A 14552-nucleotide genomic window follows, 5' to 3' on the forward strand; every position below is an offset into this window, starting at 1 on the left:
TTAATCCTTAAAGAAATGCCAGCGTTGGGAGGGGGAGGGAAGTCAGTTACAGGAGGTTACCAGACAAGCACAATAAAATGCAGATTTAAGTCCTTGCCTTTGGCCTTGATTGAGAGTTTCTAGAGAGAAGGTCATCTCCTTTCTTCTTCCTGGTACAGAGAGGGAGGCACCTTTTACAGATAGAGATTTACCTTACAAATGTAAATGTGTCCTAACAAAGGGCAAGTCCATTCCTCAGAGCCTCCTTCTCTGTCCCAGTTTATCAAAAGCAATCGGCCTCAAATAATCCTGATGCCGAAGAGACATATCTTGGGGTGGCCACTTCCAGGTCCCCACACCTGTCAACTAGACATAAATACAGCTATTCATCTAAGAAGCAAATGATAAGGATGCATCTGGGGCTGTTAACTGAAATAACAGTTTTATTTCCTTATAGTAGTTCCTAGAGGTTCCAGTTTACAGCAAAAATGGGAAACTCTTAAACCCAGAACAGAAGCACAGAACCCCAGCGACAAGCTCTAATTTTGAACAGGCTGCTGCTAGTTCATTTCTCATACTGCAAATGAAGATGCAAGAAAGACGGTTTGCCTATTTCTTAATTTGGGTCCTTTTTTTTTTTTTGAGGAAGATTAGCCCTGAGCTAACTGCTGCCAATCCTCCTCTTTTTGCTGAGGAAGACTGGCCCTGAGCTATCATCCGTGCCCCCATCTTCCTTTACTTTCTATGTGGGACGCCTACCACAGCGTGGCTTGCCAAGCGGCGCTATGTCTGCACCCGGGATTCAAACCAGCGAACCCCGGGGTGGCCAAAGCGGAAAGTGAGAACTTCACCACTGTGCCACCAGCCGGCCCTGGGTCCATTTTCTTTTCTTTTTGGCATGCCAAGCAGGTTTTAATCATTGTCAGGAGAGATGGTGAGTTAACGTTGAAATGCGTAGAGTTGAAGGGTTGGAAGACGGACGTATGGGTCCAGAACTTGAGTGATACAGGTTGCAAATAGATTTAGATTGTGCATTTATGGAAAGTATTATAAAAGGGAGGATATACAGTATGATTCAATCTCGGTTGAATGTAAGCGTCATGAAGGGCTTCACTGTGTCTCTTTTGCTCACCACTCTATGCCCAGTGCCCAGAACTGTGATTGGCACAAAGCACATGCTCCACAGATGCTTCGGAATGGATATTTTGGGAAGTCAGAATTTGACGTTCCCTCATTTCCGAAGGGAGGTCGGCGTGCGCTCTGGTTTCGCACTTCCTGCGGCGTTAAGGCAGCGCAGGAAAAGGGCGAGCAGCGCCGCCGGACGGGGCGGAGCGCGGGAGCGGCTGGGGTGCTGCTGCTGCTGCTGGGCGGCAGCCCCGGGCTTGGGCGGCCGGACAGACGCTCAGCACGCGCGAAAGGAGCCGCCAGGGCGAGGGACAGACGCGCCCTGTGCTTAGTGTCCCGGGGCGGTGTTAGCAAAGCCAGGTAAGGAGAAAGAGGACGGTGCCTGCCCCTTTAAGATCGACTCCTGTCCTTCTGGGAGGGAAATAATGTTGTCACAAGCACCTTTGGAACTTACCCTGTTTAGTCTTCTTTCCTTACCAGTTAATACCTGCACAGGGTCCGCCACATAATCACGTATTCATAACCGAAGCTCCGCTGGGGCTGGGATGGGAGGGGGAGGCGTCGGTCTGGATGGCATGGTGTCCAAAAGCAAAATCATCTCGTTTGCTCTGCTTTGTTTTTAAACTTTAGGCTTGTGCGCTTCAAGGACTGACTCGAATACTTCCTAACAGAACTAGTCCGGTGAGAAGTCAGGCTGTTAGAGACCCTGGGATCCCGAGGGCGTAAACCCACTGAAAATTTATCCTGAGTTCACAGACTGAATTCACAAAAATGGCCTGACAGGCATTTTTGATCTGCCTTGTGTTTTGATATTTTAATTAATTGCCGGCGTTTAAAATTGGAGTTTATATGTAAATATATGGATTACTTTGAGATATTGGACGATCTGGCTGCATGTTCCTGCCTGGCAGCAGTTTCCTGGCCCCTTTGGACTGTCTAGAAACAGTCTTCAGTTTGCCACACCCGCTCTGTATCTATAACCAGCTTGCATCTCTCATTTATCACCAGTCTGGCTGTTGGTAGGCATTTAAGTTCTATAAATGCTTGGGGGGATGTAAGACTAAAACGTTTATGTAGATCAGATCAGAGATCCCAAACAACTGGTGTGTGGTTTGTGTCACAACCGCATTTCCTCATCCCTACTTATTCTTATCAAGGTGTTTTTCTATTGGAACAAGCCATTTCAGCCCAGACTTGGTAGGCATGAATCATCAGAGATATTTACAGAAAGAGATCTGGGAGTTTGCCGGGGTCCAGCCCCAGCCGGAACAGGGTCTCCTGAGGGATGGACGGCGCCGGCGAAGGAGGAGGCAGTGAGACAAGGAGTTTGGTGTCCAAGTCTGACTTTATTTTGTATATGCATGATTTATATAGGGCTCAGGATATGCAAGGGTGATTTCATGGGACAGTCCCAGTACATATTTTTGGCTCGCGTAAGCGGGTTTTTGTAAAGTAGACGATAGTCCTAAGAGCAATTGATTGCAAGGTAGACAATAGTCCTAAGAGCAATTGATTGTGTGTAGGCCCCGGGGGAGTCAAGCTTCTGTAATTCTTTACTTCAAGGAGGCCACCCCCAGCGGCCTCCTGACTCAATGGGCCGTGGCAACCACCGTCCTCCCAGAGAGATCTGTGGGGGCTGCAGATTTCTTTGTTCCCTCTCCACTCCCATCGCTCCACCCGACCAAAGGACGGATCAGAATGTTCTTTCCCTAGAAGATGTTTTTCCCCAGAACTTTCCCTAGAATATTGCATTGTATCATTCTCATTCCCAGGGCCGGGCTGACTTCCCCTGAAATAACCCCAGGTGCAGAACAGAGTGAGCAGAAGCAGGAAAGTCAAAAGTACCAGGGAGACTTATTGCAGGGGCAGCCTGGTAGATTCCCTTGAGGGTCGCCGTGCGTCCCCTCATCTCTCTCCCGGACCGTGTCACAAGGCAGAGGCTTAGTTTGTAGCCTGACGGCTCCCAGCAGGAGTTGATATTCTTTTATTACAAATAAACCCATAAAGTTTTTTTTTTTATTAAGGGAAAAATCTGAACCTTGATTGCATTGTTTTATGCTACAACAAGCTTTATTGAAATAGATAGTAGTCAGTATAATTTGTATACCTCTGCCCACAGGCAATTATAGTTTGTTAACCTCCACACCTCCTGGCTAGACTTCATAAAGGCAAGAACATAAAGGCAAGAACTGTGTGTGCTTTGTTAATTGCTCTCTCCCACCCCTGGAGTCTAAGCTTCCTGAAGAGGGGGACTTTTATTTATTTTATTTACAGTTGCCAACTACAATGCCTCCTTCAAGGTAAGTGACATTAAATGTATGAAAGAACTTTAAAGGCATACCTGTTTTCTTTAATAGGCATTGTTCCTGAGGATTTCTCTCAAAATCAAATGCTTGTGTATTTGTTGTTCTAAATTATTAAAAGGATCCTGTTGTGAAAAGGCAGCCTTTTAAAAGATTGGATTTTCCTAAATTGATACACAACGCTTTCATCTAATATGAATTTGCGCTTGTGGATCATCTGCTACAGAGCTCACACTGCAATATTTTCTATGTACTAGGATTTGGAAGTGTCCGTGAACCCTGGAATTTTCAGTATTATTTCTGTTGTCAGAGATCCAGAGATTCCACTTGAGATCAAGTTGGCAGCCAGACTTTTATTCTTTCCCCGTGAGGAGCGGCTCTTATCAACAGCAACATTGGCAGAACCTGTGTTTTGGAAAAGGCCTGATGGCTTTGAGCCTAGGCTGGAGAGTATTTGCCCCGTTCCCCATGAGCCACTGTGGTGTCTCTCTGAAGGCTATGAGAAGCAGTGGTCTTGCCTTGTCTCCCTGGGGCCGCTGCCCCTGGAGAGGGACTGGAAGCTTTTCGGACCCTGAGATGAAAGCTTTCCTGGAGGAGAACACCGAAGTCACCAACAGGGGCAGCCTCACCCCTGAAATTCAGTTGCGGCTTTTGACCCCTAGATGCAAGTTCTGGTGGGAAAGAGCTGACCTGTGGCCCCACAGCAATCCTTACTGGGCAATCTACTGGCCCGGAGGCCAAGCCCTGTCTAGGTACTACCCTAATTGAAATGGGAACCTTTAAGCCTGCTACAGATCCTTTCTCTGTTCAGCCCCTTCCAACGCTGCATTCTCCTTGCCCCTGACAAAAAAACAGAGCAAAACCCCAAATTCTTCTTGTTTTCCTAATGTAGAGCAGCTTAAGAATATTTCTTGGTTGCTTCCTTGCATAGTTTTACCTTCTACTCCAAGCTTATCAAGGTATTTCCCCCTTATAGTTCTCTCCCCAAGAGAAATCCTAGGGTCAGCTGTCGAGATCCTAGATAGCTATAAATGATCCAGAAATCTCACAGTATTCTCAGGTTCATTGTTCATAAGGTATGGCCAGTGCAGAGTACCTAGATGGAACCTAAAGCCAGTCCTTCAGCTCTCCTAGTTTAATCCTGTAAATCTTCCTCCTTAAGCCTCACACTCCCTCCATCAATGCCTCTCCATCTCCCAAAGAACAAGAAACGTGAGGGAGCGGGCGCTCAAGGCTTCCCTCTTCTCCGGTGCTTCACTGACATCTCAGGTGAACTCTGGACCCGAACCTGCATTTTTAAGGTACCCCCTTCCAACTCCCCAGACTGCAAAGGTCTTCTTTAGGACATTTTCTCACACATTCACACTGTGCCTTTTATTAAAACACCGCCGCTGAAACAAAGGCAAGAACTTTCAACATTTCACTCTAGTCTTTGCTCTTGGGTTGGTAAATGATTTAATCTGTTTACACCTTGAAGTTACAAAGCTGTGAAATGAAAAGGATGAGGACTTCTCTTTCACACGAATAGTATGGCCCTAACAGAATTAATGTTGTATATACAGTCATGCGTCACTTAAACATGGGGCTGTGTTCTGAGAAATGCATTGTCAGGCGATTTCGTCACTGTGTGAACGTCATAGAGTATACTTACACAAACCTACACACCTAGGCTGTATGGTACTAATTTTATGGGAACACAGTTGTACACGTGGTCCATCGTTGACCAAAACGTCATTATGCGATGCATGACTGTTGTTTTAAATGCAAAATAAATAAATGAAAACATCGAGCTTTTTGGAGAATCCCAAGGACTGGAAAACTTTCCAGGCGGTATCACACAATTTCGATTTTCTGGTTGTTGTGTGGCCACATTTTCAAGCTTTGTTTACTTACATCATATTTTTAAAATACTGACATTTTACGTGATATCTATTAAAGTTATTGTTTATCAATTCCAAATATAAATACGATCAAACTCCTTAAGAGACTCTTTGAATCAGAGGTCACAGACTGGTGACCGACAGATACCTTTTGTTTGGCCTTTATTTGTAAACTTATAAAAAATCAGTTGCTAACATTTAAAACTTGAGGGATTTCACCTAAAAATCTACTTTGATTTGAAAAACAAGAATCTCTGATAACATGAGTTTTGTTTTGTTTTGTTTTTTTTGAGGAAGATGAGCCCTGAGCTAACATATGCTGCCAATCCTCCTTTTTGCTGAGGAAGACTGGCCCTGAGCTAACATCCCTGCCCATCTTCCTCTACTTTATATGTGGGATGCCTGTCACAGCATGGCTTGCCAAGCGGTGCATAGGTCCAATCCTGGGATCTGAACCAGCAAACCCAAGGCCGCTGAAGTGGAACATGCGAACTTCACCGCTGTGCCACCATGACAGCCCCTACATGGGATGTCCATGTGGTAACAGTTAGCTGAAGATAGTTAGCAACTGTCCCTTTAGACAGGGCACGTGCACCCCTGCCTTGCTGTAGTCCCTGCTATTCTTTATGATTCCAATACCAAGATCAAGTGTCAGTTGACATTTATTATTTCAGTGTTTTCCTATTCATCTTCACTTGTTCAGTAGCTCCTTAACCCTGGTCCAAATTCTTTGGTTGACCTGGACTTTGATTGTCCCTTACCAGAGAGGTCATTGTAATACCACTCAAGCAGCAGGTAAAACCACTCTGATGAACAATCAAAAGGAGACAGTGACTTTGGGGTCTAGCTTACTGAGTCCTGATTAGAGCAGTATTTTGTAGGTCTATATTCTTGGTGCTTGTAGTTTCTGGATCATAAGTGCTCAGTTGTGGAACTGCTCTTCACAACTGCTAAAGAGAAAGACCAAATGATGAGGGCCTCTCTCTGCCACTTCTGCCCGGCTCTTAAGATTAATATTTTGTCTCACTCTAGTCAGGACAAACTTGCCGAGGTTGGACCAAATTCTTCCGCTAAGTTCCACTATTTCTTTGTCCAGTCAACCCATAGAAACTGTTTTGGATACCTCTTACTGACCTTCTCCCATCTCTCTTAGATAATGTTTTTCCCTTTCTTTCTTTCTTTCTTTCTTTCTAATTTAGGTATCTTTTGGATAATCCTGATGTTGTCAGAGGAAAATCTGTGTTAGATCTTGGGAGTGGCTGTGGAGCTACAGCTATTGCTGCTAAGATGAGTGGGGCATCAAGGATCTTGGCCAATGACATTGACCCTAGTAAGAATTTCATATTGAAAAATATTTAAAGCTCATCTTTTTTTTTCTTCCAGGATAAGTATCTACAGATACCTCAATGTGATAGCTTATTTCCATGTGTATTTTGTAATCTGATATATATCCCAAAGTGATACCAACCTGGGAGCACTTACTGTAAATTTCTGGGCTAGGAATTTCCTGAAATGTATAGGCAGTGTTTATTTGACCCAAAACCCAAGTGAGGATAGGCCTGTGTCTTTAAGGGAGATTTTGTTCCATTAGAACCCGAGTTGAGACAGGTAGGTTTTAATTTTATCTGATTTTCTTCTAATGTTCCCTTTCACTAAGAATCTAGCCCTTGAAGATCCTGATTTTATACAGGGTCTCAGTTCTAACTTGCCACCTTGCTCAAGCCCAGGGCTTGTCTCTCTGTCTTCTGTACAGCTGTCACAAACCAAAACTCTTGGGTCTTGAGATCAGCAAATGTTTCCTTAAAACCTCAACATTTCCAGCTGTTTTGTTTTCAGGATATCCATTCATATATTTGAAAATTGCAGTAAATGGCTTATATCGGCATAAACTTGAGGCTTCCTTACCTAAAAAAAACAACTTTCAACAAAAAGGGGGAAAGAACATATTGTTATGAGATTTTCTAAATTCCTTAAAGAGTCTCTTTGCAGGAATTAGAACAGCCTAGCATATGCCAATTCATTGTGTGCTTTTTTTGAAGTTGCAGGAATGGCTATCACACTAAATTGTGAATTGAACCAACTGAATCCTCTTCCCATTTTAACCAAAAACATTTTGGATTTGGAACCAGATAAGTGGGACCTTGTTGTGCTTGGGGATATGTTTTATGATGAAGACCTTGCAGATGGTCTTTATCAATGGCTCAAGAATTGCTTTTGGACACACAGAACTCGAGTACTGATTGGTGACCCTGGGCGACCCCAGTTCAGCGGACACAGCATTCAGCATCAGCTGCGCAAGGTGGTAGAATACTCACTTCCAGAGCCCACGAGGCGGGAAAACAATGGACTGACAACAAGCACAGTGTGGGATTTCCAGCCTTGAGGTGTGAAACTGCTTCCAAGGATGGATGTGGCAATGTTTGGGTTTAACCCTAAAAGGCTCTCCAGCTTAAAGTGTGCAATTCCTGTTAAATGGCAGATCTTGCTTCCAAAATATGAAGGTTTAAAGTTTTGTCAGCTTTTGTCATGTAGCTAGTTCTGCATTATGCCAAATATACAAATCTCTGTAATTTTTTTCTTGTTTTACTGCTATAGGAATATAATTCTAGAAGGCAATACCCCATGGTAGCAACAGGGAATTTAAGCAGTGGAGAGGAATCAGATGTTGTAGCAGAGCCTGTTTCTGCACTTGAGGACAACTATATGATGCATCTTTGAATTAAACAAAATAGAAAATACTGAAGAATACTATATTTAAAAAAAATTCCCCGTACCGATCAAAGATGCAGTTGGCATGGTACAGAGTACATGGGCTCTGGAACCAGGCAACTGTCACTTTCTAGTTAGGATTTTGTCTAGTTAAGCTCTCTGAGCTTTCATTTCTTCATCTGTAAAACAGTAACAAAAATTTATAAACCTCACCTCAAAGGGCTATTAAATGAGAGTACAAAGTGCCTAATAGAGTATAAAGTACATTATGGGACCTCAATTGACAACCATGGATGAAATGAAGATTTTAGAATTTCCTACACACTCTGTACTGGGACTGACACCTAATGATGCCTCTATGGCTTACTGCGGTCAGCTAGAAAGTGGTTTTGCCACCACTACATGCCCCAGGTTGTCAGGATCTTATATATCAATAAAAACACTACGACATAAATGAGAAACAATGTGAATAAGAACGTGTATAGTATACTACTATTTATGTAAAAAAGCTGTATGTATATACCCACATATGTATGTATGTACAAAATACATATTTGCTTGCAGTATACATAGAATATCCCTCAAATAAGAAACTGGTAACAGTGTTGCCTTCTGAGAGGGTACCAGATGGCTGGACTGGCGGGGGGAGGACTAGTGTTTCCCCTTGGGTTTTGTAATTTTGCACTAATACTAATGTACTGTATTTCCTATTCTCTAATTTAAAACCAAACGCTACCACTCTATATGTTACAAGTGAAGTATAAAATGTAGCCTTTCTAAAGTGCTCTCATGTTCTTATATACTGCTTAGGAATTGTTTATGACACTTACATTATGTGCTTTCTAATAATACTCACAGGCCAGTGGGATTAGGACACCAGGGAGACGTGACCAGAGTTACAGTCATACAGCAGAAATGTGGAGAAAGCATTAAGGGTGAGTGGCTGCTTAGACAGGAAAACAGGATAATTCGATGAGAGCTTTGGCGCTGGGGTTGCAGAGGATCTTGAAATCTATTTACTTGTGATTCTTGAACTTTGGAAGTCAGAGTTTATTACAGCCCAATCAGTCAACTCGTGCTGCATCCAATTTCCATTGGTCTACTGGGGCTTAAAAATTATAAACTCAAAATTTTGATTCAGCCTTGGTTAAAATTAATAGAAATTATAGGCTACAGTAGTATTGGATGATATTTGAGAGGAAAGAGTTTTGTTGACATATTCTTTGAAAATCCGGGGTATTCTGGTTATTGCCCTTCTCAGCGAGATAAGAAAGAGAAAATTAAACTCTGGAGCACTGTTGGAAATCATCTTGATGAGGCAAAGAGTGGATTTAAATTTAAATATCCACAACAGTATTTCTGTTGTCGTCTCTTAATGGCTTACGAAGAGGGCACAAGAGGGTCTTTGAGGCATCCAAACATTACTTAAAATATTTCCAAGTCTCCCATGCACAGAGCAGGGAGCCTGGAAGTGACGTCATAGCTTAAGAGGTTTTAACTCACAGTTAAAGTGGTTATTGGCACAGTCGGATTAATTCCTGCCATATTTTTAACTTATCCTATGCCCTTGTTCTTTTTTTGTGTTCTACTCTTTTTTCTGCCTTCTCTGGTTTTAATTGAGCATTTTATATGATTCCATTTTCTCTCCTGCCTTAAGATACCAATCATACTTATTTAAAATTTTTTTTTAGTGGCGGCTCTAGAGCTTGTAGTATACATTTACAACTAAGCCAAGGCCACTTTCAAATAATACTGTACTGCTTCACGATTTTAAGTTTGTTCAGCTTTTATCTTATTGTTGAGGATGGGAGTGATGACTCCCCATCTCTTTACATGTCAGACTGGAAGCTGGAAGTATGGGTCTTACTGTTATTTCTTTCTTTCCCCTTTAATTCTTTCCTTGTCCATTTACTCAAATATTGGGATGCTTATTATGTGCCAGACACTGTCTAGGCACTGGGGATACAGCAGTGAAAAAAAAGACAAAAATTTCCATCTTCATGAAGCTTATATTCTGGGGCGAGAAGACAGCTAATAAATAAAATGGCTGTCAGATGGGGATGGATGGCAAGGAGAAAAATAAAGAGGTCAGGGTGAGAGGGATAGGTGGGGTAGGGAATGAGGTGCTGAGATTTTAAACAGGGTGGTAAGAAATAGCTAATACAACCAGCAACATTAAAAAAAAGGCAAGATCAAACTGCAAACTGCTTTAGGAAGATAAATCCTTTATAGATCCTAAAAAGCTGATAATCTTGAAACTAGTTTCCCAAAAAGGGGGAAAAGCTATTGACTTGGTTAGATGTTCAATATTAAATTTTACTGAACTTGCCTTCAGAAAAATGTCATAGGTGGAACTATGGCCTTACCCATTTTACACACATATATGTATGTACCACCTTTGCAGAGGCAATGTATATATCCACACTATAAACATACCACATTTATAAAGTAAGTAATAGTGAGGACAAGAAATAGAGTTGAATATGTAAACCCTCCCTCTAAACATGCACAAGAAACTTACCATATCATACTCTCCTAGTTTTTCCCTACATCAGAATTAAAATAGGAAATCTTTATGAAAGTCACACTGAGACAGGCGCACAGCACAAGGAATATGCTGAATTTGGGGCAGTTCAAGCACAGTATACTTCAGAGAATTTTGTGATTGTAGAAGAGTAATACATTTCATTTGAAAACTAAGACCTGCGCTGTTTATTTCACAATGTGAAGACCAACAGAGCTGCCGGGATACAACCTCTGTAATGATACTTTGTATTTACTAATTCTTACACATTCTTGAATGCAGTGGTTTTTGTTTTTTGGATTTTTTTTGGTGAGGAAGATTGCCGCTGAGCTAACATCTGTTGCCAATCGTCCTCTTTTTTTCTCCCCAAAGCCCCAGTACATAGCTGTGTATCCTAGTTGTAGGTCATTCTAGCTCCCCTATGTGGGATGCCACCTCAGCGTGGCTTGATGAGTGGTGTGTAGGTCCATGCCCAGGATCCGAACTGGTGAACCCTGGGCCACCAACGTGGAGTGCACAAACTTAACTATTTGGTCAAGGGGCCGGCCCCTGAAAGCAAGTTTTAAGGAAGAAACTTCATAGATGTATTTGGGAAAAATAGCCGTAAAAATCAATGAAATAAGTGGCTGGGCAAGGGCCTCAGAAACATTCATGTGCTGCATTGCTGAGGTGTATGATGTCATGGATCATGACATTAAACTATTATATTTCTTTGTTTCATTGAAATATTAAATTCTGTGAAGAATTTGCAGGCCTGATGTTCAGCTTTGCTTTTGGCTCATGTGTGACCAGGGAACCAGGCAAAGAAAGGGTTACTGAGGACCTGATCAACAACTAACATGGGCTTTCAGATAGGAAGAAACTGTGCGTGCTGTGAAACAAGTTCTGTGAAACCGATGTTCCTGTTTTGTGGATGTTGCTATCTTGCAGAGAAACTTAGACCTTTGCAGCAAGACCCCTGCAAAATGTCCCAACTCCAAGCATCCTAAAGTTAAATTCATTAGCATCCTTAAATTCTCCTCCTCTGGGAGGGTCCGGACAGCCACTTTCAGATCATGAGATGTATGAGTAGCATGCACCCTGAATAAACACGGTTGTTACACAGTCGTTACAAATAAACCTGTTATCCTCTGCTCTCCTGTGTATAAAGTCTCCACGGGCACTGAGCTCCGGGAGACACTGCTTTTGGGAGATATCCCTGGTGGGCTCCATGGCTCCTGCGAGCAATAAATCTTTTCTTCACCTACTTCTGCTTTGGTTGTGCATTTCGACTCTGCACTGACCAAGAGACGAACCCACTGAGTTCGGTTCCAAACGGGTATTTAAATACTTCAGGTAGGTATGACCCAGGAAATCGCTAGGGAGGTAATTATGCTTTTAGAAATAACCTTACTTAGAATTCTCCTAATGTTTATCCATATTGGTAAATTTCTCTTATAACAGCTCAAATATCTAGGTAGGAGAGGGAAATCTCCAGGGAAAACAGGCAATTTGAAACTTTGTTATTTAAGAAACAAACACAATACCTCACCCCCACTCCAAATACATCAGAGGGCATGCTAGGATTACCATTTCAAAAACAATCACCCATTAAACAAACACAGAATAACAGCACTATTAAAATGTTTAAGAGTCTGGTTAACTTCAAAGCACAAACCATATTATTGGAAAGCCAGTGTCTAAGACCACTCTTTCCTGGGCCAGTAGCATGACGATCACGTCTTTCATGAGCTTCAATAAGCATCAATAAACAGTCCACGTCACTTGCTTTAGTTTGTTTGGGCCTACTAATTGCTCCAAGACTTCTCGTGAATGATCTATAAAAGAAGGCAACGACAATACATTAATTCACAGTAATCAAAGATATTTCATGTGTCCTACTGTATAAACTGGGGATGAGGATAACTATTATATCTCATAGAGTATTTAAAGGATTAAATGAAATGATATATTAAGAAGAGTATGCAACTAAAAATACATTTAATTAATGGTGACCCTCCTTATTATTAGCTGCAGTGCACATATCATAGTAATACTTTTTGAAAAACAGCCATTTATTGTTTCTCTGTAATTTCATCTTAATTTCACCAACCACAGAGTAATAGTAATTTCACCATTAACCTGTGTTTCTCAGGGTCCTGGCAGGAAATAGATGATGCACTGAAGTGAGGTGTTTGAACAGGGTTTAATGAAGTGACTATTTATAAAGGAGTGAGCAAGATTAAGAAAGCTGACAGGTGTGGTAAAGCACCTTGGGAAGTTGCAACATGCCCAAAACGGTTAGGGGAGGGAGCAGTTACTAGAATAGGACAACCTGACCTGTAGTTGAACATTTTTCCATGTCATATGATACTATTATAAAGCATGATTTTATATATAATTATATATAATATAATTATATATTAATATATAATATATGAATTCATTGTAATTTAACAAATCTACATTATCCAACATCCAGATGGTTTTCAATTATTCAGTGTACAGTAGCAACTTTAATATCGTTTACAGCTCTTTTGCAAAGTCAGTTTTATAATGTCTTTGAAAAATATGAATTAAAGCAAAACTACTGCTAAAATTTTATTACCTTAAAAATTATTCAGAAGTTTAACAAACTTGTTCCATAGATACAACCTATGTTGTATGTACAATATATCTCTAACCTAGTCGTGGAAATTTTCTAGTTTAGTGGTTTTCTTAGGCTTACAATTTCATAAATCAGTAGAAAAAAAGTGGGCCCAACATATTGTCACTAAACTTTATTTTAAGCAAAACAAAAATAAGCCAAAACACCAAGGTTTAGGGCAAGAAAGAGAATCAGAGAGTATATGGAAACAAGAAGTTATTATAGTTGTGAAAATAAAGGTTTACATCAGCAAATTAAAAAAGAGCAGCTAGTAAGATAAATGCAGTTTTATTCATTGTAATAGAAATATCATCAGTTATTATAGAGGTAATCTATTATACAGGAAATCTAGATTAAAGACATTTCAAATAGGTTGAAAGTAAGAGGATGGACAAAGATAGATCACGCAAACAGCAACTATAATAAAGTGGGGAAGGCAGGAACATTTCCCAACCCATTCTATGAGGCCAGTATTACCCTGACACGAAAGCCAGACAAAGACACCACACACACACAAACCAACAGACCAATACCTCAAAAATCCTCAATAAAATACTAGCAAACCAAATCCAGCAAAAAGAATGCTATGCCATATGCCATGATCAACTGGGATTTATCCCAGGAATGCAAGATTAGTTTAACATCTGAAAATCAATTAATGTCATACACTGTATTAGTTTCCTATTGCTGCTGTAATAAATTGCCACAACCTCAATGGCTTAAAACAACACAAATTTATTGTCATACAGTTTTGGAGGTCAGAATTCCAAAATGGGTCTCATGGGGCTAAAATCAGGCATTAGCAGGTCAGCATTCCTTTTTGGAGGCTCTCGGCGAGAATCCATCTCCTGACTTTTCCAGCTTCTAGAGAGCACCACACTCCTTGTATTGCCCCATACTCAACGTGAGCAACAGTGGACAGAGTCCTTCTCATGCTGCCATCTCTTTGGTTCTCCTTCTGCCTCCCTCGTCCACTTTTAAGGACTCTTATGATGACATTGGGCCCACCTGGATAATCTAGGATAATCTCTTTATTTTTAAAGGTCAACATACTCATAGGTTCTGGGCATTAGAACATGAACATCTTGAGGTGGGGCGTTATTCTGCCTATCGCATACACGATATCAAAGGAATACAGGACAAAAACCACATGATCATCTCAATAGATACAGAAAAGGCATTTGACAAAACTCAACATGATAAAAACACCCATGATAAAAACGTTCAACAAACTAGGGGTAGAAGGCAACTTCCTCAACCTGATAAAGGGCATCTACGAAAAATCCACAGCAAACATGATCCTTAATGGTAAAAGACTATATGTTTTCCCCCTAAGATCAGGAACAAGACAAGGATGGCTGCTCTTGCTGCTTCTGTTCAACATTGCACTGGAGGTTCCAGCAACA

The 14552-nt window shown here is 41.3% G+C and overlaps 2 protein-coding genes across 7 annotated transcripts in view; one reads left to right on the plus strand and one right to left on the minus strand.

Annotated features, from left to right (window-relative positions):
- Window positions 1-1130: 1130 nt before the first annotated feature.
- Window positions 1131-11766, plus strand: ETFBKMT (electron transfer flavoprotein subunit beta lysine methyltransferase). 5 transcript variants are annotated; one of them, XM_070271210.1, is made up of 4 exons: window positions 1265-1464; window positions 3462-4159; window positions 6487-6617; window positions 7327-11766. In XM_070271210.1, exons 2-4 carry the CDS (start codon window positions 3834-3836, stop codon window positions 7668-7670), a joined length of 801 nt encoding a protein of 266 aa, XP_070127311.1. In that variant the 5' UTR covers window positions 1265-1464; window positions 3462-3833; the 3' UTR covers window positions 7671-11766. The 5 variants fall into 5 exon arrangements, with proteins under 5 accessions (XP_070127314.1, XP_070127311.1, XP_014596058.1 ...); XM_014740572.3 differs by having other exon boundaries at window positions 1275-1464; window positions 3665-4159; XM_070271212.1 differs by having other exon boundaries at window positions 1290-1464; window positions 3718-4159.
- Window positions 4846-14552, minus strand: part of AMN1 (antagonist of mitotic exit network 1 homolog) — a 58093-nt gene continuing 48386 nt past the window's right edge. For both annotated transcript variants that reach the window (XM_005611012.4, XM_014740573.3), the window contains exon 7: window positions 4846-12337. In XM_005611012.4, the coding sequence (XP_005611069.1) occupies window positions 12264-12337 (74 nt within the window). In that variant the 3' untranslated portion in view covers window positions 4846-12263. The remainder of the gene's footprint in view (window positions 12338-14552) is intronic.

Source organism: Equus caballus, chromosome 6 (assembly GCF_041296265.1).
Source record: "Equus caballus isolate H_3958 breed thoroughbred chromosome 6, TB-T2T, whole genome shotgun sequence".
In the NCBI taxonomy this organism is placed as follows: Eukaryota; Metazoa; Chordata; class Mammalia; order Perissodactyla; family Equidae; genus Equus; species Equus caballus.

What these genes read in the sequence shown, in the direction of transcription:
- ETFBKMT (XM_070271210.1), top strand. Translation starts at nt 3,834, where the DNA reads ATGGCTTTGAGCCTAGGCTGGAGAGTATTTGCCCCGTTCCCCATGAGC. An exon ending in GGAGGCCAAGCCCTGTCTAG is followed by an intron (nt 4,160 to 6,486) that starts GTACTACCCTAA and finishes TTTCTAATTTAG; the next exon opens with GTATCTTTTGGATAATCCTG. An exon ending in GGCCAATGACATTGACCCTA is followed by an intron (nt 6,618 to 7,326) that starts GTAAGAATTTCA and finishes CTTTTTTTGAAG; the next exon opens with TTGCAGGAATGGCTATCACA.